Source organism: Ursus americanus, chromosome 36 (assembly GCF_024610735.1).
Source record: "Ursus americanus isolate L20-20 chromosome 36, mUrsAme1.1.p, whole genome shotgun sequence".
NCBI classification, from domain to species: Eukaryota; Metazoa; Chordata; class Mammalia; order Carnivora; family Ursidae; genus Ursus; species Ursus americanus.
Genome location: NC_142162.1, coordinates 3,811,681 through 3,836,045, shown reverse-complemented (window position 1 = coordinate 3,836,045; position 24,365 = coordinate 3,811,681). Strand labels below are relative to the sequence as shown.

Below are 24,365 nucleotides of genomic sequence, written 5' to 3'. Positions count from 1 at the left end.
GAGCACTGAGTAAAGTACAGAATTGTTGGATCACTATATTGTACACCTGAGACAAATACAACACTGTATGTTAATTATTCTTCAATTAAAAAAAAGAAAAAAATATGATATACAGCTAAATGACAACTTAGAGGCTGAATTCCATTTTGGCCGACTATACTGGTTAAGATGCGTTGGCATCGTTAATCTCTGTGGTCCGCAGCTATGACAGATAGGAGGAGCAAAGTCCCTTCAAAGAGAGAACTTGTTAAACTGAGAAAATTCATTTTTTAAAAGTTTTATTTATTTAAGCAATCTTTACACTCAATGTTGGGCTCGAACTCATGACCCAGAGATCAAGAGTCACATTCTTCTCCCCCTGAGCAAGCCAGGAGCCCTCAAATTCATTTTTTTAAAGTAGGGGAGGGAGGCAACGCAGGACTTTTGGAAGGGGGTGTGGCTTTCCTGACAGCCTTACCGGGCACCTGCCCAGAGGAGAGGATTTCGCTCTACTAATTACTTCGTATTTTCACAAGTTATTATTACCATAATAATCTCATCGTCCTCAGAGCTACCTGCTCTCTAGTCATCAGCTTCCTTCCTTTTTGTTACTCTGGAAGACAGGGACAGAAGACAAAGGAGCAAATGGGGCTTTGCAGGTTTCCCTGTGCCTCCCGTTGAGGCTGACTCAGCTTCTCCATTCTGAGCTCCTGCTCTGGGCCTCAGGCCGCTCAGCCACTGCTGCTCTGGTTACTTCACCTCAGTCATATTTCTGTCCCTTGGAAGCCTCTTTTCTGCCTTTCAGTATTTTCACAATTCCCGTAGTTCAACCGTTCAGTCCTAGCATATCCAACTAAAAGAGAAATACTGCTTAGACCCTTTAGAAGCCAAAGGACATCGAGGTCTATCGTAATCACAGACATCTCCTTTGTAGCTAAATTATACCTTCTAGGAGTTTGTTTTTGGCCGTGGACTTCATCATTTCTCAAGACCAGATAACTAAGTAAAGTCAGAGGCTGTTTCCAAGGTTATTTTTTTTTTCTTTTCTAGAGTCAAACTTAAAGAGACTTTTCCAAAATATGTGTTTGAGTGGAGCACATAATAAAATGATATGTTAGTTTTAATGATTATAACCAGCTTTCAATATTTTTGTATGTTTCTTTCTAGAGTCCTTTCTATATGTGTATATTTACATTTAAATTGATTTGAATTCTATTGCTTTCTTCAGGTTAGTATTTTGCTATTTTCATTAAATAAATTTATAATAAATATTTATGTTAATTAAGCAAACATCAAGAGTTCCACTGTTTCCACCTCTCTGAATGTAGATTGCGAACGCAATTGGAAATAATCTCTGAGTAAGTCCTGGTGATCAGATGGACTTATTAAGGGGCAGCCTTAACTGAAGAGTCAGTCATCGAGTCAGGTTGAATCTTAAGTTTTGACTTCAGTTCTATGAGTTGCTGCAGGTACATAATGACCAACAAACAGCCAGTTGCCTCCAGCAAATAGTCTTATTTTTCACCCTGAGCTGTTATTGAACTTTGGAGCCTAACTCAAATCCCAAATGCACTAGAGGCTTTCACGTTTGCAAAAGTACTCCAAGGGTTCCATTTTCTTTTTACAGTTTCTAAACTTGTCCCCCAAACCCATGGAATGTGCCTTTTAGAATGTTTGAAGAGTTCTATCGTCTTATTTGGGAAACTGATTTTGCAAGTGCCAAGAAGGGGTGTATGCCTCTACTATGCTTGTGAACATTAACAGTTGCAAATGTCCCGCGAGGCTGTGCCACCTGACCTAGGACAAAGCTCTGGGGCAGTCCTTAAATTTGGTCCTTCAACAGACCTTGTCGATATGCTTACTCTATGCCTCATGGAGGGCCAGGCAGCTCAAATCCTCAGGAAACACTCTCCTTTAAGGTAAAGTCTCACTCCTACAGCTCCCCCAACCATAGGAAGCAGGCAAAAAATTACAGCCATATTTAACTCCCAATATGTCACCCCAGCTCAATATGAAGCCGTTTCACAATAAGAAATGAAGTGAATTCTCCCCTGAGACTCTGACACTCCACAGATGTAGATCTGGCAGGATGCCCAGAAACTTAGATGGGTACAATCTGGACACATCGGGTTAGTTTCTTTTAACATCTATGCTTTCATCCTCTTTGGTTGCTTTCAGCCTACACTGTGTCAACTCAATCCATGGACTTTTTTCCAAGTAATTGATTTGGCGTGTTCATTACAATGGCCCGGCATGTGACTGATTCGGTGAATGTTTCATTTTTCACTGGATGTTTGGCACCTACTCCTGGATACTGTAATTATTCTACCTTTTTTGTTTCTCTTCATTATACATGAAGTGTTGGAGAAAGGCCATCCTTTCTGATTGAACACTGATATTTGCTTTCAGCCCTTTCATGGAGGGTGTTGGTTTGTGCACAGGGTATGAGTGTGAGAATATGTGAATTAGCCCTGATTTGTGAATTGGCTGTCATCTACATTTCCATAGTTGTCAGCCCCGTTGACCTCAATTTCTGTACCTTGAAAATGTGAATGACAAATCTTATCCCTTTTCAGCAAAAAGCATGTTGAGGATTAACTGCATAGGGCTCAAAAGCACCAGGAAAACCCAAGAGGAGCCTGTCTACTCAAACCAGGTAGCATCATGTGGGTCCATCTCATACAAATGAAGAATAGTCCTAAGTAACGGTGCTTATGTACCAAATGCCATGTTTTCATACTTTCCTTCACCCAGCATAAGAGACAAAGATAAACCAAAGGGCATGTTACAAAGAGATTTATCAACCAGTAATCAATACCTAATTTTAAAAAGAATTATATCATGCGCCAGGGTCTAGAAATATTCTACTTTCTTTTATATGTGAATTCCAATTGAGTCATGGTCTGAATATCCAGGATTTGACTCCCCCCCACCCCATCCTCTCACCTCCCCCACTCCTCTGTGAATTAAAGATTGATTTTATTATAGGTCCATTTCCTTCTTGTTTATGGTATCACATCTATTTGATAAAGAATGTAACATTGGCAGAGATTTAAGTATTTTGCATGTTATATATGCAAAAAGGGTAAACATCAACTATAGACACAAGCTGAATGGCTTAAAGTGCATTGTTTATCATGCCTTATTTTATTGCTAATCTCACATATATCTCACATCTAACAGGGAACAGGCCTCACACATCCATAAAAAGCCTACAAACCAAGCTATTGAAAGAGTAATATTTAAGCATAGCATTCATAAAATATGTAATGGAATTGTAGAGTTGACAGATACCATAGAGCTGTCAACAAAATAGATGCTGAGCCACCTCTTTTCAAAAATGAGAAAACTAAAATCCAGAGAAGTGTAGTGTCACAAAGTTATTTGCTGAGTGACGGAGTCAGGATTAGAACCCAGCTCCTGCATGGGGAGCCAGGGCTATTTTGGATACCTCCTTCATTGACCTGCTGTGACAAAGGGGATGAAGAAGATAAGCTGGGAGGGGAAGGAAGAGAGATGGCCACTCTCACATGGAGGAAATTGAGTCCTCCTGGCCAGCACCTAGGCCACCCAAGGCCCACTATCTTGGATGGGAGACACTCTTTCTTCTTAGCCTACATGGGCATCTCAAGTGTTCCACGTGGCTTCAAAATTGCCATTTCCCAGAGTAACCTAAATGCCAATGAATGGGATTTCTGGAATGACAGCACTGATGGTTTGTCCTGGTTAATTTGAATGTGCCTTTATGATGTCTTTGATATGAAAAGCTCCAAGTTCTCTAAACCCACTTGTCTCAAATGGCATTTAAGCATTTATCTTGAGGATTCATGTATGTGGTTTTAGCGGTCTGTAAATCCCCTGAAAAGGAAAATGAAATTCAGCTCCCAGTCTGTATTCATTAAATTATCAAAGATATCCGTGATTGCAAAAAGCTAAGAAAGATCTGCCATAAAGGGAGAAGAGAAAGATGTACTTTATTATTATTTTTTTTAAGAGAGAGAGAGAGAAAGAGAGAGAGAGAGAGCACATGCAGGGGGAGGGGCCAAGGGAGAGGAAGAAGCAGACTCCCCACTGAACAAAGACCCCGATGGGGGGCTTGAACCCAGGACCCTGGAATCACAACCTGAGCCAAAGGCAGACGCTTAATCAACTCAGCCACCCAGGCGCCCCAAGAAAGATGCGCCTTTTAGAAGAAAAAAAATCACTAAACCCAGGAAAACTGGCATGATGACCATAAGGCATAATAAATGCCAATTTAATAGAAATAGGCAATGTAAATGAAGGAGAAATCAATGACCAGGAAGCCCAGGAAGAAACAAGGTTGAAGATAGAGTTTCCTTAATTGTCTCTTCCTTCCCTCATTTGTCCAAACCATAAGAGCTATAAATCAACTTCTGCAAGTCAGTGGGATGGGAGAAAACCTTCCACCCACTTCTCCAGCACTGCAGAGGGCTACAGGCTGACCCAGACTTCCCGCAATGGTGGGACAGGGTTTCGAGGGCCAAGCCAGCCTCCATGACCTGTGGCAGGCACCGCCTCCCTGAGTACCAGCTACAGCGGTGGTAGCTGTAAAAAGGGGCAAATCGCCTCCCACCTGTCTTTCCCTCTCAGGAGAGGGTCCCTGCAAACCCTCCCTCGCATCTCTAGATGAGAGTATGCCATGATAGGAATGAAAAAAGACCCCGGAATACCACTGAACTAATAACTAATACAGCAGCCTAATGTGATGACACCATGACGGAGAACAAGGCCCAGACAGGAATATGGCGGCTTCTGCCTCTGCAGAGATGCTGCTGGGGCTCTGGAAGGAGGTACGGAGGGGCTTGGGTCAGGAGCAGCAGCTAGAACCAAGGGCACAGAGATTGCTACAGACACTCCTCTTGTCTCTCCCGGAAGTGTTGTGACACCCTCAACACCCACAAGAGGCAAGGACAGCGGCCACCAGCTCACCCCATGCTAAAGGCAGGACCGAATGGGGTCATAATTTTGTCTTCCATTTCGATATTTGGGGAAGGTGTCTCAACATAGTCTAGTCAATGAAAACAACGTAACTGAGAAATGCCGTCTACCCAATAGCAAGAAACGTTCACAGGAACCTGGTTTGCCGGCTGTAATTCTGGACTAAGATGACATCAAAATTTTCACGCGGGAATACAAATCATGCACGTTAAAAATGCCTGCCGCGCCAGGTGTGTGGACCAGGCGAGTCGCCGGCATGTGAGCCTGAAGCGTTTGCCTGTTGCGACAGGTGCAGTTCATCGGGCTTTCTGACTCCTTTCTCAGGTTTTCGGGGCCTCTGCCTATCAGTATCAGCTTTCCGAGAAGAGAATGGTGGCGGAACCATGACCAAGTAGCAGGTATTCCAGATAAGTATATTTTGAAGGAAACTCTCAGTGGTGTTGATTGACCATAAAAAATATCTTAAACATGGTGAGTCATTAACCTCTTCAATATCAAGACAGGCTATAATGATTTGTATATTTTATTTTGACTTTACATGCGGTGTTAAAAACCCAAAGTACATATTATTTACACATCCACAATACAAGTTTACAAGATATCTATACATGTTAAAGTACTCTATAAAACAGTATAGAGCCACTTCACTTTAGGGTTACTTTTTATGCCGTACCATTAAAAAAGATACAATCTGTGTTTACCTTTGCACAAATGGATAAAGCATTTAAAAATTAAATTAACAGGATAGAGACTAGATTTTATGTTAGAAATTTCAACATAAATACTGATAGAACTCACATTACAAACTACAAGGCAGCACAATGTTACAAAATGTTATCCGGGTTCACATAGAGTTACGGTGCCATTTTCCGCACGCTGGGATTAATATTGGTAAGGTGAATTCAAACACGTGTGTTGGCGGTGGACTGAGTAGTGTTTATCATTGGTTGGTTTAATTTATTATTAATCTGTAATATTTTAGTTGCAAAGCTGACGTGTTTCAAGAACAGACGTTCTAGTTTTTGAGTTTCCAGAGATCTCAGGGAATCACGTTCTTTATAAAACAATATTCTCAAAGGAAAAGAATAACTGTATCAGTATTCTACAATCTGCATAAAAATGCTCTGGTCTTCTGCAACCCATCCTCCCCCAAGTGGTACAGATCATCAGTGTTACCACAAGAAATCAGTTGAATTTACTTGTGTGACTAAGTCGGGAGCATTCCCCTGCCTTGATACTTTCTAGATTAGGTTCAATAAACCATGGTGTGGTGTGCAGCATATTAACTGAAACAGTCCTCAGGGTTACACATCATCAACTGTAAGTGGCTTCTGCAAAACTATGAATCAATGACTCTACGGTTCCCGCAGATGTCACATTACCCGAGAAACCTCATTTGACTTCACATTATCACTGTTTCATCCTTGGGAAAGCAGGAGTGGAATGTTTATCATGGCAAAGGTTGTAATGCTGCTATTTGGGTGGATTGTTTGACAATTAATTGTTCTAGGTTGTTTTTATGAGTTTTTAAAAGTCTTTTCAGGTGCTGGTTGAAAAACATTTACAACTGGCACTCAGTAAATGATGTGCTATACTGAAAACACTTGACATATTTTAGTACTTCTATCATTCTCATGAATAAGGCACAAAATGCACAGATTCAGGTAAACTCACATGTAATATTTACAGTATATTGTCATTACCTGCATGACTTAGAAGAAAATTCTAATAGAACACAACACAGACAACATGACTGCACCACTGTTCGGTTTTCAGAGAATCTCTCTGTTAGGCCAATTCGAATTCCTTTCACATTTCCTTCTTTTGTCTTCTGTTTGGTTTTGCTCTTTATCTTGGGGGTAGGAGGAGTTAAAGGAAGAGAAATTGTACTACTTGGGAGAAACCAAACAACATCAAAATAAAACCTTATTAGTGTGTCCAAGGTTAAATACAGTGAGTCAGGCTTGGATTCACAGTGGACAGGTAAATTGTACTACTGAATACTGGTGGATAAATCAAGGGTACCTCTTAACATCTCTATCTCCTTGAGCTGGCAAGACTGTAATAGAAGTTTTAATGAATAGCAGCACAAAATTATTTAGAACTCTTACATTCTGGCATTGGGGACCACGTGAGTCAAGTTAATCATTTTGATGGTCAAATCAGCCTTGATTTTATTTCTTTTCTCAAAGCTGAACCCAATGGACTGCTGTGGGAAGAAGTTATTGTCTCTTGTTCAGTCATGCTCAATGTAAACAAGTCCATAGCACAAAAAAGATGCAATGGGCACCAAAACAAATCCTAGTGGGTACAGAACACACACACACTTACACACACACACACACACGTGCACACACGCACACACATACGCACACGCACCACAGTTCATTGGTGGCATGAAAAAAAATGCCACCCTTGAAAAAAATGCTACAGTTTGGGTCAAAGACTGAATTTTTAGCAAATTGTTTGGTAATCTACAAGTTCATTTCTTTGAGACATTACCAATGTTTTTTGACATTTGTGCAAGAGGCAAGGTGAATGCATACAATTAAAATGTTCACATTTAATGGGAAGACCACACATAATGGTAGTCTAAGTTGAACCCATTTTCAAGTATTTGCTCACAGATCCTTCTGAGTACTGTATCAGCTCTCTATACTGGTAGGGTAGCCCCTGGGAGCTACACATCTCTTTAGCTTCAAACAAAAGAAATGGAATGACCAGCACCTTCCTTTGTTTTCGGGCAAGTACACAGAAGCTTTGCTGTAGTAGCTACATGTGGCAAGTTCTGATGTTGCCAAAGTTAGAAAGAGTTTCTTTGGCCACTTGGTTCTCTTAAAATACAAGGGAGTCTCTTATCTTAAGGTACCCTTACAACATCATCCTCTCAACAACACGGACAGGATAAAGCCACACGGAGAATAGCACACTTGAGGCCTAGTAAGTGTATTTGTTCAGTGGTCTGACAGACGTGGTTTGAGGAACAAATGAAGGCTTTGGTGGCACATCAGGTTTTAAGGACGGTGTCCTCTTTAGTCCCGTCCTAGGAAGGGTGCCATTACTGGTATAGCTGCTCTGTCTGGAGAGGGAAGGCTGCAGATGAACACTCACAGGTGTTCCCTGAATATAGTCCACCTTTGCCCCAGTGGGGGTGGGCATATAGCCTCCACGGTTCATACTAGGCTGTCTAGATAACAAAACACCATTTGGTGAGTTTAAGTTTTTAGGCATTGCAGATATAGAGTGCCTCTGGGAGGAATTTTTGTGGTAACCCCTTTGTCTTTCCAGGGAAGTCATTGGGACTCCAGGAGTGGTGGGGACGTCCACTCGCTTGGTTGGGCTGTTTCTGGGGAGAGTTGAAGGAGGAGAGTATAGTGATGCCTCCCGGTTAGGGACCTTGGGTGGGACCTCAGACATAGGTCCCACAGGATCCAGCATTAGGGTCTGGTGGGCCATCTGGATATCTCCCATGATGGCTTTGGGGTTGCTGTTTGGGTCATTTAGATGCTTCAGAAGATCATTGAGGGTATTTCTGGAATCCACAGAACGTCGGTGATCTCTTTTACTGGATGACTTTGTAAGTGGGTGGTCAATGTTTTGAAGCTTCTTTTCAGCTTTGTGAGCGTTGGAGTTTGAGAAAGACGTGTTGTAGTCATGAGTAGCATTAGGAAGAACAATGGCACTGGGGATATGCCCGTGACTTAACGGGGAGTGGGGTGGTGGACTAGAAGGGAAAAACTGTGGGGTTTCTTTCCTTGAAGCCCCATGGCCATGGGCCTTGTCTGAGTGGCTCTTCATGGCCTGCAGGGTCTTCTGGTGAAGGACAGGTGTAGACTCAGGCGTGGGGAGAGCAGCCAGCTCGGGTGGTTGGCCTCGATGGTCCATGACCATGGATTTAGTATCTCCATTGGGTGGCAGCTCTTTCCGACTGGTCAGCAGGTTACTGTACAATTTGGGAGAATCGATATTCTGTTGATATTCCTTGACCGGGCTGTCAAAGAGACCATTCAGTTTGGCAAAACTCCCACTGGAGTCTGTGCACGACTGGGCAGATTCTGCATCTTTGTGAATCTTTCTGTTTTTCCGAACAAACATGTCACGATAGCAGTATACTGCGACACCTGCAATGAACGCACCCAAAACAAAAGCAGCAAAGACACAGGTGATGAGGACATTCATGTGGACCATCTGGTTGGACTCTCCCGACTGGACCTCCCATCGCACACCTGCAACAGACATTCAGGAAAAGAGTCTGAGTGAGGTGCTTCTTTCCAACAATATTAACCAGCAAATGGCTTCCATTGAGCCAGTACTACCTCCACATGGTCCATATGCTTAGCCCGGAGGGTCAGAGAGTTCTAAAATTCCATCTATATATTTTTCTCGAGTCATGATCGGATCCCCAGAGACATATAAGATTGCTGCAAATGCCAGGATAACTCTGATCTCCCACTGATCCGTATGTGCCTTCCCCCCCAAATCCCTCTTAAGTAGTTGTTACCTAATATTCAAAATTTGTAGAGTTTTGGGGTCTAAAAATTAGAGTCAGAAAGTACGTATTTTCTAAGTGGCCAATTTAGAAATGTTTTAAAATGTTTTGTCTCATGGTTTTCTCCTAATTCATACATCAGGATTACAGGGCAACTGCAGGAATTAGGAAAATGTATGGATTGGCATAAATGTACATTATGTGAAAATAATTATGCTAATATAATTATGCTATCTTAACTAGAATAAAGGCACACAATTGGTTCACAAACGAAAAGCGCCTGCTTGGTCATTGCTAACTACAAATATGGACTTCCATGTTTGCTTTGATATTGTTTTTCCCATTCCATCTTGGAGCGAAGTAGTCTTGAATTGCTTGCTAAGAAAGAAATCCAGACGGTCTAAAGAAGTATAATATGTAGTAGTCAAGTGATATTATCCAACTGTCTTGAGATATTTAAGAAATACTTAAGTTAGACTAGAAGAAGAGTGATTAGTTTGTAATTATTGGGGTTTTTAATGCAACCACAGACATCTATAACAGTCAATCAAAGAAATGTTAGTTTAAGAGGTATCCAAGTCTGTTACATGCTACAAGCACAGCTATCCCAGGATAAGGTTAAGTCAGGATAATTTTGAAGATTCTGTTGCTTGAGATTAGTACTAAGGCTTTTTGAACATTAGTTGCTTTTAATCAATGTTCAGGATTATGGAATTCAGTGGCATTGGGAAAGACAAAGAAAGAAAAGTAGAAAGAAATGATATTACAAAGGCAACAAAACAGAAGGAATGATTATAAAACTGTTTACAATGAAAACATATAAAACCCAAATCAACAGATGTAAATCATAAATGACAATGTACTGGCATAAAAACTGATTGGAAACCTGATACCATAGTTTACTAAGCACCAAAGAAGAGATTTTTTTTTTTTTCCCAGAGTAGTATGTCTAATAAACTAACTCAACAGGCAGCTGTTTTATAACTGCTTCTATTAAGGGCTGAAAGTGATAGTTATGGACAAGCGCTCTGTTATGTTTTATTGCTTGTGACGTGCAAGCAACTCGCTAGCCCCTTGCCTATCCTTCTCATATTGCATTTGGAATCGAAGCTAAGCAGACGGCTGGGAAAGCCTATTAGACCAAACATCTGATACCAGGATATTTGCAGTTAATGAGTTTTGATGTTGTTGGGGTGGTCCTGGAAATTCTCTGACGTGGAGCAGACTCTCAGCGTCTTCAGGCAGAAACCAACACAGACTAGACTGGCCGAGTGGCTATCTTATCACCCCTTTCTTTCACGGCTTCCCACCTCTTTGGTCTGCGCAGGAAGGCACTGCTTACAAGCCCAGAAACGGGAGCGAGGGCCGCCAGGGGAGGTGGCGTGAACAGCGGCAGAGCTGTGCCAGCCCACCTCCAGGAAGCCCTACGCCCACCGGCTCCTCAGAGATATCAGGAATCAGGTTTCCACTCAGCGAGAGATGAGTTCCCTGGTGAGGCCTTACCCTTTGGGATACCTGATAAAGGATCAGTAAAATCAGAAGTGTTTGGGTCATCTTGAACTACAAATTTCCGGGAGCTCGTCAGTTTAGGTCTCCAGGTATCAATCACTTTAGGTGTGATTTCTGGGATACTTGCCATTGTGGTAACAGATGATGAAGATACCTCCATGTCTGTGGTGGCAAACAGATTTTTATTAACGCGGGTAGTGCGGGCGGATTTCTCTGACTGCTCTGTTGCATTTCTAAGTAACGTTTCAGTCAATTTTATGAGAAAGCCTGTTCTAGGATTTCAGAAAAAACACACCGAACCTCTTTCTTGCAAGAGAAAAGGAAAACCTAAAAATTAACCATAAAGACCAATTAAGCAGATTTCAAAACTAGAGACACTGAAAACGCTCCTACCAAAGCCCCTAGGGTGATTAATGACCCTTGTGGAAAAGGTCAGACAAATGCCAAAGATGATCTGCTACTTTCTCGTCTTTTTGTGAGACGGCGTCAGTTCATTTCTTTTTGTGTGTATGTCTAAGAGCATTTTCCTGAACGGCTGGAGACTGCATGTCCTTCGCTGGGGAACCTACGGGGTCACCATCAGGAAACACCTGGCTCAGTGCACGTGAACACTTGAGTTTTGACCCGATAGAGCACGCCGTTCTGCTCTACCACAGACCTCCCATCCATCCGTGCACGGAGGCCTCACGCCATCCACGGTAAAACACCAAAGCCGGGGGAACCTCGCCTGTGCCTTCAACACGCTCAGGGAACTTCTTCCAAAGAATTAGCAGCAACTCATGCAAAAGAAATGGCATTTATAAGCTGAATAAGGATGCTCGGATACATGAGATCGGCCATCCTTTTCTCCTGCTGCGACCTTTAGAAGCAGCGGGAGGACCAGAAGTGACTTAACCTCTTCACACGTGTGTTACTGATTTCCACAAAGGAGATTTTCCCTCAGAATGTAAGCATACGGTTTTAGGTGAAAATTCTGGAGACCCCCGTTCAGACTGGTGCAATGGTCGCAGATGAAGACTCCAGAACAGATACAGACAGACGGGCACGGAGAGCCCCCTGAACACCTTCAGACAGCAGACACCAGCTTCCTCCAGCGGGAGCCTTCTGCACACCACTGAGACCACAGCATTCAAAGATTCCTGGGCTCACCGCAAACCATTCAAAAAAAGATGTCTCAAATGTATAAATACACATTTTAGGGAAATGCGTATTTGTTTACTAGGTCTTAGGAAAGGCGAGGAGAGAAGGAGGAAATAATGAGATTCTGCCATCCATTCAGGATCGATGGCCAGAGGGAGCATCCACAATGCACAGGGGTGAGAGAGAAGAAAAGCTCGGGTGGGCGGGCGTGCAGCTGGAATGCAGTCTATGTGAATCCATTCGATTTTTCTTACGGGATGTGCCTTGGTCAATGATGAACTGTTCACATGCTACACAGGGGTGGAGTGCTGGGTAAGAAAAAGTCTCTCAGTACCATCGGTGGGATTATGAGTCAAAGCAGAAACATGAGGGACTGCCAAACTGCGCAAAAGGAGGGGAGAAGGGGCTGAAAATGCTGAACTGAAGGAAAGAAAAGGTTGTTAATTCAAAAAAATTAAAAAAAACTAACCAGATGTTGGACCGCCAAATATTTTGTAATCTGGGGTAGTTGAAGTAGGCAAAATTTCTAAAAGAATTAAAGGAACAAGTAATCAGTAAAAAGTAACCAAAAGAAAGCAAAAATTTATGAATTCCAATTAACTAAAAAAGTCAAAAGAAAAGACTACAAATTAAAAGATTAACCTACTGGTTAGACTACCTTTCTCTAGATTTTCTACAAAATTGTAAGTGGTGAAGGAAAAAAAAAAAGTAAGATTCTTCTCTAACGCATCCCCATGACCAAACAGCTCAGCTTTTGCGAAGTTTAAGTTAAATGCTAGGTGGTATGTGTCCTGAGTCATTAAAAGGCTGATTGTAAAATAATGTTCACGTGCAAATGTGGTCAAAAAGAATTGCCAGAAGGGGGAGGAATGTCCGGGCTTACCATGGCAGTCCCCTAGGTGGGCCGTGTTGCCGTATTCTGTGTCTTGTTCATATCCTCCAACGCTGTGGTTATGGAAAGCAAAGAAGTCTTCGGTTAACAGCCTTCATAGGGACACAAGTGACAACCAGAGCAGAACCAAGAACACAGACCGATTAGTAAGAACGGACACAGAGAAAAAATGGACATTTCAACACAGCTTGCTAAAACGAGTATTTCTGTTCAGTATCTGGCCACTAGAATGTTGAGGGGAGGAGAGAGAATTGTTTGTTCTCTCCATCCATTTCCCTCAGGTATTATCTTGTCTACAATCTCCCTTCTTTCTTACAGCCCCGGGTTTTTTTCCTTCCCTTCCCTTCTCTTCCCTTCCCTTCCCTTCCCTTCCCTTCCCTTCCCTTCCCTTCCCTTCCCTTCCCTTCCCTTCCCTTCCCTTCCCTTCCCTTCCCTCTTTTTTACCTCCCCCATATCAAAAAAAGAAAAGAGAGGAAGAAAAGAACAAAAATAGTACTATTGGAATTTTTCTAAAATGTCTAGCTTTAGAGACCCCAGAGAAGACAGAGGCAGCTCTCTGAAGATCCTGGCTAAGGTGACACGAACATACTTACAGCATCCCTGGGGTCACTCTGCCACAGGCCCCCTGGCTTAACCAGCCACAGTATGGGTCCCGAGATGCAACACAAGACCTGTATAAAACCAAAGAATGAAACTTGGATTTTCTCATCATCAAACGTCACGATGCTGCAAGACCCATGGTAAGGAAAGAAACGTCAGCTTACTTTTTACAGGATCCATAACGCTCACAGCGACTGAGGGGGAGGCGAATAATGCAGCTGGAGAACGCCACGTACACAGCGTGATGGTCTTTATCCAACTGTAATGAGATGACCTTTCTGTCCTCCTCACTCTCAGCATTACACCTGTATTTGGGGATACATTTTTGAAGCCATATGTTTAGTAAGTCGAAAGCTACATGAAATATACAAAGCAAGCGGGGGTTTGGTTTTGCAATTATTAAGAGCTGGAGGTCCTGAGGAATCTTCTCAGTAGCAAACCAGTTAAGTACACAGTTTGGGAAGTAATAATCTGTTTGATCTTCTGCTGCTCTGCACAATTGGTTAAACTTCAGGTTGGACAAAGAGTTTTTTTTAAGATTGCTTTCTTGTTCTGGTGACAAGGCAACTGTGTTTGTGAAGACGATTTTAGACCATAGGGAAGAAAAAGGACAGTGTTTCAGTGCACTTAAATCTTGCTGTGCTAGATGTTTCTGGATCTCTCTTTAGTCTCCTTTGCTCCATTTCTCTCACCTACTTCTTGTTTGTTTTAATGGTCCAGTTATCTTTTATATCAGCGGTTGGAAGAATTGTACTGCGATCGAGCTCCTGTGCATACTTGCAGATAGCAGCCAAAAATAAACCTGCAGGGTATCAGGGGTGGGTGCTAACCTGTTCTCACTGCCCATAGATGAAAAACGAGGGCGAATTATTTTTAAACTCATCCATTTCCCACCATCCTAGGTCTAGCGAACTCAGGAAAAACAACAAACTCAGGATTTATTTCACTAAGGAAAAAAACCCCCAAACACTCATATGCCAAACCACTGCTAATTTCTCGGGGCTCGAAGGAAATTCCTAGATGAAATACATGCCGGAAAGTTTTGAGCCGCGCTGAAAAGCCTCCTCGTTAAAATACACCTACTTTGCATGGTTGTAGGCTTCAATCTCTTCCAGTAATACGCTGTCATTCAAAGAGAAAGGGCTGGTCTTTGCCAAAACTTTGAGCACCACGCCAGCTTCAGAGCCAACAAAGATGACTGTGTAGTTCTGGTGGGGCCCAGCAGTGTGGTCAACAGCGATGGCCGTCAGTCTGTACCTGCCAGAGGAGGTAGGCCAGGTCAGAGGGGGAGGCCAACAGGAAGAGAAGGTGTTAGAGGGGAGTGGGTGGCTGTTGCCTTCAGGCTTACCTGATCCGAGTCTTTGTGAACCAGGGCTCGTCGGCAATAGGTGGGACGGCCGAGTCCATTAGTGGGTGGGATTTGATGAACGACAGGGTTTCGTCAGGGAAATCGATGGAGGTTTTATAAGCTTCGGCAAGGCCATGCTTTGCACAACAGCCAGGCCTGAAAGGAAAACAGTGTGTTTTTCCCCCTCACAAACTGTATCTAAGGGATAAGTGTCCATTCTGAAAGAAGAGGCCAAGAAAGAAAGGAGAATGAGCAAAACCAGAGCAGCAGCGCTCTCTCCCTGCACTCAGCAGGCTCTCCACATTCACCCCCGCAGGGCTCTGTGGACCGGCTCTGTGTGCAGTGCCCCCCGGGGACCCCTTCCTGGCACGGGAGGTTGGCCCCTCTGCTCTTGGAGGATGGAGGCTTCCAGTGACCAGAGGGTTTTGTCAAAGACAAAAACCACTTTCTGTCTTTTTTTCTTTACCTTGGCTTCGGTACTTTGTCTTCGGGGACTGCTGTCCACACAGAATCTGGAGTTTTCTGTTCTTTAAACCGTCCTTTGAATACCTTTTCAATGTCATCCATGCTAAATGCACACACTGCAGACCCAGGAATGCTGCAAAGGGGAACAGCATCAGGAAAAGTATCAGGCAACAGGAGGCCCACTCCTGGGTCCCAGAAGCAAGTGCAGAGCAGCCTGCGAAGTTCCAGGGCTCTGTTCTCACCTGTTGAGCTGTGTGGTGAACACCCCGACCACAGTGGGGATGCCGTTGATTTGTATGATGTCTGTAATAGACTGCAGGACATCAAAGTAGAAAAACGAATCTCCGGGGACAGAGCAGTTAAGCCGAGCCTTCAGAAATGAAGTCCAGTGTTTCTCCAGGACCCGCTGGGAGCCACCCATGTCATTTTTACATATGCGGGCCACACGGGAATACACAGCCTGACCAGGGGACGAAAGCAAAGCCAGAGGGTTACGCGCACGGACTGGGAATGGAAAGGAAAAGCTGCTATTTTAAGGGAGGGGCAAAAAAGTGCTAAAGATACGTCTGGCTCAAAAGAATCTAGCAATCTTCTCTCTAGGGATTCGTCCAGAAAGAATGTAAACTAGATTTACCTGGGAGAAAAGAGGGCCATTTTCCTGTTCTGCCGAACGAGCTCCCCAAGAAGTGAGCTGTTGACCAGCCTGGGGAAATGCAAACCATCCCCACACCTTGTCTCTTCTATCGTTAATGAAATGTGCCATCCTTACACTTGGCAAAACGAGGTGGTGATGCTTAAAAATTATATTGGCTTTCACTGAAGCACTCAAAATTGAATAGGGGTCTCTACCTTCCATCCTGCCTTTTGATACTGAGAAAGAATAAACGATCAACAGATTTCTAAAGCGTTAAAGGGTAGCTCAAGGGTGCCTGTAGAATACTCTCTGTAGGGACAGAAAAAAGGAAACCTTCTCAAGGCCCAAGGCTGCTGTTCTCACTCTGGCCATTGTTCAGGTGTTTTCCAGCAATTATTCTCGTGATAAGCAAATCACTTCTCTGCACTTGGCCTTAAATGCACCGAGTGCTGGAAACATGCAAAGAGCATCACTCTACCAAAGCGGGCTCGATTCCATGCAGTACAAGTCCAGAATACAAGTCAAGTGCATATACTTGCCTTGCCTAAATTATTATGTTCTACAGCAATTTCTCGAAAGAAGAAATAGACATAGTTTCCATATTCTATGGCATGAAGAAAATGTGGCTCTGAAAGAAAAATCGAAAACAAACTGGTTCCTAAAGGATAATTCAATTAGCACAAGACCCCAGCTCCTAGGCATGACTGACAGATGTCGCACAGCTATGCACAAGCCAGGGAGAACTCCAAGACACCAAGGCGCTCAAGGAGTCCCAATGTGGGTGTGCCGAAGCTTCAAGGAACCCATAGCCTTTCATGTCAGCTAATGGACTGTAAAAAACCTACGGGAACTGTAAAAAACCTACAGCAAAGGTCTTTGTTTCAACAGATTTATTCATTAACCTATTTAACTAGGGAAGAAAACTTCTTGCATGGAGAATAAAAGATCTTGATATCTAGACTTCAAAGAACGAAATGGCTCCGCGGAGATGAGCCAATCAATTCTCAGTGTCAACTCTGCAGGATAGGTAGATGGGAGTGGACAAGGAACATTATGTGTATTTAGAGGCAGGCAAGTTGGCACACAGAACTGAGGTCTCTCTTTTTTGAGGTCAACCGGGATAAAATCGTAGATGAGTCTACTTTTCTGACATGGCTACTAATTTCCTCTTTCCTTGTCAACGCTCCCGCTTACAACCCAAGCAACTTGTCCTTGTTCTAAATAAACAATATAAAGTCATGCACTGAGCCTCTGATGCCACAGCTCCTGTTCCCACGTGGCCATCCCACTACCCTTGGCAATCCCACAACGCTACTTTTCAAGGGTACCTTTTATCCATTTGGAATCATATTTTATTGTACGAAGGGCAGATCCATCGCCCATGCTTCGATAAATAACAGCATCGCTGGCCAAGAAGTCAGCCACTGTGGCAGAATATAGCTTTCCATCTGAAACCAGAGTTATAATTTGGGTAAAATAACCATAATTATCCTGTAGTGTGTTATCCTATGTAGTGTGTTATAGCTTTCGGAGTGCTTTCACCTGCTATCCCTATGTTCACAAATAAACCCAGACCTGACGCTCAAGATCAACCTGTGACAGGTTGCCCCATGGTATCACCTCATTTTACAGCGTAAGGATCTAAGTATCAAAAAGTTAAGCAACTCATTCAGGGTCATTGACCGAGTTAACAACAGAGCTAAGTGTCAGAACACTTATGCTCACTTTTAAATCCTCTTTTTCGGAAATATTTTTCATAGCTCCTGACTGTGAAACACCTATATCAAGGTAGCTACCCCGGGTATGAGCTTTTTTCTTCCTTTAAATTCCCTTTTACCTTCAATGTCATTAATCATTTATATTCATTACACTAACGGATCTTACCAGCAAAAAGGGCAACATTGGTTTGTCTGGCATCAAATGGGCATCTTGCCAGGCCACTAATTTCCTCCCCGTCATACTCTAAGGTATTCAACTATAAAAGAAAAATAAATAGCTGGTGTCACATCTGTTCAATGGACCTGTTTGAAGGCAATACTGCTTTTATTTGTACTGAAATTCTATTTGAAGAATTTTGTCTTTATTCTTCCATAGCATTAGAGATAAATGGGTTAGAGCAGAAAGGATTCAACTCTAACAGCATGACGGTGAAGAAAAAAAAGTTGATAAAAAAAGCACACCATGTGAAATATACTCACCCTGTAGTATCTACACATGGGATTAAATGCATTGGTACCACATACAAAAACCATCTCATCGTTTCTTGGAACAAATACTTTAATAAAGTTGTGGCATTCATCCTAAAGAAAGTAATAATTGAATTACTGTTAGACATTCCGTATGTTGACATTGTGGGATGAAGCCCACGTAAAGACGAAGTCTGGCAGATAACTTATCTGTTTTACTTACTTTATGTTTGCCTTTCATAGCACAGTTTTCTCGGTCCTGTTGTCTTGACCGCCATGTCAGTTTCTGTATTAATCAAGCAAAACCAAAGTTCAGTATTTTAACTGAAAATTTTTGGAGGAGAGGGAGACATTATCCAAGTTCTGCGGGAATGCAAATAAATTTCACTTGCTCACCTTGCTCGGTATTACTTCTGTTTTGGGGATTTCACTTAAGTTTACTGTATAAACTTGATCCCTGTTGGAAACGAGGCAGTAAGTCATATCAGGTGAATGCATAAAAATGTTAAGCTGCTGCTTCTTATTTTATTTTTTACAGATCTGCCTTTATTGTATTTTGGAGATCATTAGGTTTTTCTCTGTCTCCAACAAAGTCAACAAAGAGGACTTTTTCATTAGTGAGATGCTTTATATATCACTGTGGTTAGGGAGCAAAGAAAGCACTTCTCTTCAGGCATGGGTCAAACTGCTACTTGCTATTAGCATAGGCATATTTCTAATATTTGCTTGAATAATTCCAAGTTGAAAAAGAATAAAGAAAGATTTTTTTTCCCTGCTGCTTTAGGAATAAAGAATGGTGTATGATTTCTTGATGGCAGTAATAAAATAGCACCGCTGAAGGCTTTAGCTCTGTATTTTGTTCCTGGTACACAACACTGACTCTTCTCAGAGAATATTTTTGGCTACTTGCAATTTTTGATCACAATCACATATTAGTTTTTCATGAACTAGACACATTAATGCAAGCACCACAAGAGAAAAGAATTTTAATCTAATAAACCAACGAGAGGAAAATTACCTGCCAGCAATATAAAGTGTGTCTCGAATTTTCAACATCAGCTGAAAGTCCAGCCTGTGCTGGGATTCATTGCCTGAAGGGCGTCCTCTAAAAACCGGATATTGCTTTGAATCTGCAAGTAAAAATGGGCTAAACCATCAGTCAGGATTATGGAGCTGAAGAATCAATATACAGCATTGATTAGCTGTATATACTAGTTGTAGAAGGGTTTTAACTAAATTCCTCTCTTAAGGTCTTGAATATAAATGAATAAAAGACGGTGAATGTTAGCAAATGGTCTTTTTTCTTTTAACAGAAAATATATAACCCATACATGGGTTGCTTTAGAAAAGCAACCAACAAAGCTGTCCCATTTTCTCCAAACAGTAAGAAATGACTCTGGATCAATTAATATGCAAAAACAGTTTGAAGACATATAAAACTCTCTTTCTAAAAACAAATATACTTAGAGGATCGAAACCAAAAAAGCTCCCTTCTCGGAAAAGAAGAATGTTCTTTAGATGACTTACAGTGATAATCAACAGTATTGAGGGGTTCATCATCTTCAGGAAAGCTGACTGCCCTCAGCTGGGAAATCACCAGAAGCAGCATGTAGGCACAAAGCAGGAAGAACCTCATGGTGGGCCAAGATGAAGTCAGAGCAGCCCCTCCTCAGAAATCCCACTTAGCTACCTGGAAAACAGAAACAGTTTGGAAAGATCTCCATGGTGTGATGAAACTTTCTCATTTGTAATCAGTTCAATTTTCACCACGGGCTCTCTCCGGTGCCCCCTCCCACCAGGAGCCCTGGCAGTGGTGGGTGAGGTATCTCTGAAAACACAGGCCAAAGATGGCAACAGGCCAGGCCTGATGGAAGCATCTGGTGAGCATATTGAAGTTTGAGGCACATTTGCAAGAGTTTTTGAGGTAACTATGTATGTCATCACAGCAAGATCACCAGAACCACAAACAGAAATGCTGGCTGCTGACTTGGCAAGAAGATGGGCTAAGTTGGGATTAGAATTTTAATTAAACTCCAATCTGCTTCCCTTCCCCCAGCCTGAAAAACATCCAGTACAGCTTGTCTCTGCACAACCCCCCCAATAAAATGCCCAAGCTGTCTCGCAAATGTCCAGGGAGCTGATGGTCCTGTTGCCCCTCATCGGATCCTTACTAAAGGCATTGCCAAATTCCCAGCATTACTTAAGCCTTAGCCCTAAATTCTTTTTTTTTTTTAAGATTTTATTTATTTATTCGACAGAGATAAAGACAGCCAGCAAGAGAGGGAACACAAGCAGGGGGAGTGGGAGAGGAAGAAGCAGGCTCACAGCGGAAGAGCCTGATGTGGGGCTCGATCCCAGAACGCCGGGATCACGCCCTGAGCCGAAGGCAGACGCTTAACCGCTGTGCCACCCAGGCGCCCCCTTAGCCCTAAATTCTTAAGTAGAAAGTTCCCTTAGCTTACTAAGACCAACATGGAAGCAAGGACGTGAATGACATTGAATCAGGGTGAAAGAGAATTAAAAGAAATGAAATGATTTCACGATCTATCAATTAAGCAGGACAGGATTGAAGGAGCACAGCTGACACCAGACCACTGGGGAAGTCTACTTTTTTACATAAAACCATCTGGACACAAACCAATACCCTAAGTATGCCTGTCCTCTTAGCGTTATTGAACTTCAGAACCGTAGGGGGCCTTAGGGACCATCTAGTCCAACCCCCTCATTTTTCAGATGAGAAAACCATGGGCTGGAAATATTAAGGGGCTCACCGAATCTCAGGGAGCTATTTAGAGCATGATCAGGGTACAGACTCACATCACCTGAGTCTCTGTCTCCATCCGGGCCCTTTTCATCAAATTAGATGAGGAAATTAAGTGACTGTTTTTTTTTTTTCCTTCAAAAATACAGCACCACAAAAAATCTTTTTGGGCTAATGGGTATATTCATTATCTTTATTGAAGTGATGTTTCACAGCTGCATGCATATGTTAGATTTTATCAACTTGTACATTTACAATAGCATTACATAGCATTAATTGCTATATTATCCATCAATAAATTTAAAAAATCTTTAGCTGTTATTAATTTATTAAAAAAGAAAACTAGGGCTCTGCTGGGCCAATGGGCTGGCTTTTTTGAAACTGTAAAGGCTCTACTTTACTACCCCATCCTCGGCCATAATTATCACTTACAGCTACTATACTGAACAGTGTAACGGTTAGCTGTATCTCCAGTTTCATCTACCTAAGAACTTGAGGAGAGATCATGAGAATCACTTCAAATTCTGGGTGAGTCCAACCACTCAGCTGGGTACTTACTATGCCTCTTTTATCTTCTTAATGTCAAACACACAGATGCACAGGCATGTAAGCTATGCAATGCTCCCCATGTTTGTCTTCCTGACTAAGGTAGAAGCCAAGTACACGTGAGTTTTAGAATCCGAGTTTTGCAAGAGAGTGAATAATCTTGTGATACGTTTTTTCTTACTGGAGGATTAATGCAGCAGTAAGTCAACGCATCGAAAATGCCCTGCCAAGAGCAGGTGGAGTGGGACCTGCGGCAACATCGTTGCGTACTCAGCCCGAAAGAGAGCAGATGTTGCATTAGTCTGAACTGGGCTTGGCTGGAACTCCACAATTGTTAGCTGACTGACCTGGGGAAGCTTCTTCTGTCTCTCTGAGTGTTCATTTCTTTATTTATATGATGGGGATAATACCCCCTTATCTACTGGGTGAAAAGGAAGTAAATGTCTGGCTCCTATAAGTTCTGAGCAAAGTTGGTCCTCCTCACCCATTGCCTACTGAACACCATGCACATGACCTTGACCTAAGAATCCGGGCAGAGTCTGGGAAAAAGATGTCCTAAAATATTAAAGCTATTTGGCCATTCCCCCCCCCAAACAGAGAGCTATTTTAAAATACAAAAGGATTATTTTAAAAATAATTTTCACAACTCGAGCTTATTTATTAAACCTAGAAAAGAAGGTAAAAAACAATCACTGTCAATCCGACCATCCAAACACAACAACCATAATGATTTGGTTCTAGTCTTCTTGTCACATGCACATATTCTCAATGATGACAAGGTGACCTCTTTTAATGTATGACTTCTCCTGAGGCAGAGTCTTCCTGTCTCACTTTTCCACCACATTTCCATGTTTCCCCATTTATACAGACCCTGGAAAGTCGAAGTAGTATAAACACATGAAAAGTTGCTGCAAGAACAACATTCTGCTGTGACATTGATCCCAAACTTCATCCTCTGGATGGAAAGTCACTGGGTGCTTCTCTTGGGTGTCAGGGGTAAAATGAGGAGCACCAATCCATGCTAAAGAAACTTAGGAATATCTGTGTGAAAACAAGAGGCAGACAGTTCTGTGACTCTTTCTCCACCATGACAGGTAACTGAATGGTTCACATCATGGGGGCAGAACCTTGATGTCCCGGACAGCAGGACAGGGAGGGGCCTCACCAGGAAGGGTGTCTCTCACATCTGTGATTCCAGCATTGAGGCCGAGGATGAAATCACTGCTGACTCACTGGCAAGCACCAAGTTGCCGGCTGAGCTATCATTTCCTATAACTCACTCAACTCATCTGACACTGCAGAAAGCAATTTCTCCTCATACCCTACCCCCACCCATCTCATCCTCTAAAAATAAAGCCCCACCACTAATTGCTTCCTGTCCCTGCATAAAGCTTTATTTTAAAAAATTACTTTCAGATTTGCCATACAAATTATAAATGGAAGTGTTTAATGTAAAATATATATCAAAGTAAGACTAAGTCGGGAAGGGAAGGATCTAGAAATACCTGAGAGAAACCAGGGAGATTTATTTGCATATAAACCTCTCAGACGATCTGGCTTTTACCTTATTTAAGGAAATATCTCAGAATTCCAGGGCTCAGTAAAATCGTGAGACTAGTTACGCTGAAGGACAACGAGTCGAGAGGTAGGACAAAATGTTGAAAGAGAATATATACCTTGGGGTTTGAAAAGTCTGGTTCAGACTTGTTTGTGCCATTTACTTCCTGGCTCTGGGAACTCGTTTAGGTGGACTTAACCTCTTAAAGCCTCAGTTTCCTTAAGTGTATATTAGGAAAATTACCATTACTACCTCCTAGGCCCTTCTGAGGATTAAGTGAGACAACCTATATAAAACACATAACATAGAACCTGGCCCATAGTAAATGCCTAGTAAATTTTAGTGGGTATTATTATAACTATTATTATTACATCTTACTGGGCAACAATGACCCCAGAAGGGGAAAGAAATGTTCACTCTTTTATCATGTACAACTATTCACAAAAGCATTTATGAATATCACCATAACCCTGATAAGGGTGTTCTTAGAGGATTAAGATACAGTTTCACAGACATAGATGCTTCCGAGGAGGAGGAAACCCCCTTCCTCATGGGTAAGGTAGGGTAAAGAACACGCCTAGATGAGATTCTTCCTTTCAGCCAGAGAACAGGGTAACTGAGTGAGTCTATTTTGTCATTTTTTGGGGTATTAAATATAGGCATCTCCCACATATATCTGATGTTAAAGCCTAAATATAATGAGGGAATTTCTTAAAAGCAGTTCAGAACTGCCAAGATAGCAAGCATTTGAATGGCAGAATCCTTGCGAGAAGGGAGGGTGCCAGGAAATGAGCTCCACATTTAGCACTTGATTTCATATTATGGGATTTGCTGATTCTTTTTTTTTCTTTCTTTCAAGGATTTATTTATTTATTTATTTGAGAGAGAGAGAGAGAGAGTGGGGGGAGGGCCAGAGAGAGAGAATCTTCAAGCAGACTCCCCGCTGAACATGGAACCTGATGCAGGGCTTTGTCTCAAGACTCTGAGATCATGACCTGAGCCAAAACCAAGAGCTGGACACTTAACCAACTAAACCACCCAGATGCCCCAGGACTTGCTAATTCTTAATCTACCTAAAGATGAGAGTGTAGCTATAAAGAAGAGCCAGATTTTTAACAGTATCAAGTTTAGGACCCACCATAAAGCTGTCCCAATAAGTATCTGCAGGCTTTCTTTTGGACTCTGACGATCAATACTCTAAGGAGAGGAGACACACATGAGGTAGACCAAACTGTATAAAACTCCAACTCGGTCTCCAAAAAATGAAGTCCAGGATCGAATAGATGTAATCTCCTCCCG

The 24,365-nt window shown here is 42.4% G+C and overlaps 1 protein-coding gene across 9 annotated transcripts in view; it reads right to left on the bottom strand.

The window, feature by feature from the left end:
- Positions 1–5,443: 5,443 nt before the first annotated feature.
- SEMA6D (semaphorin 6D) overlaps positions 5,444–24,365 on the bottom strand; it is a 54,640-nt gene continuing 35,718 nt past the window's right edge. For 3 of the 9 annotated variants that reach the window (XM_045812050.2, XM_045812049.2, XM_087859248.1), the window contains 18 exons: positions 19,729–19,891; positions 19,220–19,331; positions 18,598–18,658; positions 18,425–18,487; positions 18,214–18,315; positions 17,900–17,990; positions 17,344–17,463; positions 16,555–16,643; positions 15,624–15,841; positions 15,383–15,514; positions 14,917–15,072; positions 14,652–14,825; positions 13,733–13,873; positions 13,562–13,639; positions 12,960–13,060; positions 12,546–12,602; positions 10,931–11,098; positions 5,444–9,164 (listed from right to left, as the gene is read on the bottom strand). In XM_045812050.2, coding sequence (XP_045668006.1) covers positions 7,876–9,164; positions 10,931–11,098; positions 12,546–12,602; positions 12,960–13,060; positions 13,562–13,639; positions 13,733–13,873; positions 14,652–14,825; positions 14,917–15,072; positions 15,383–15,514; positions 15,624–15,841; positions 16,555–16,643; positions 17,344–17,463; positions 17,900–17,990; positions 18,214–18,315; positions 18,425–18,487; positions 18,598–18,658; positions 19,220–19,331; positions 19,729–19,837 — 3,261 coding nt within the window. In that variant the 5' untranslated portion in view covers positions 19,838–19,891 and the 3' untranslated portion in view covers positions 5,444–7,875. The remainder of the gene's footprint in view (positions 9,165–10,930; positions 11,099–12,545; positions 12,603–12,959; positions 13,061–13,561; positions 13,640–13,732; positions 13,874–14,651; positions 14,826–14,916; positions 15,073–15,382; positions 15,515–15,623; positions 15,842–16,554; positions 16,644–17,343; positions 17,464–17,899; positions 17,991–18,213; positions 18,316–18,424; positions 18,488–18,597; positions 18,659–19,219; positions 19,332–19,728; positions 19,892–24,365) is intronic. The other 6 variants (XM_045812051.2, XM_045812052.2, XM_045812053.2 and 3 more) reach the window with 6 other exon arrangements.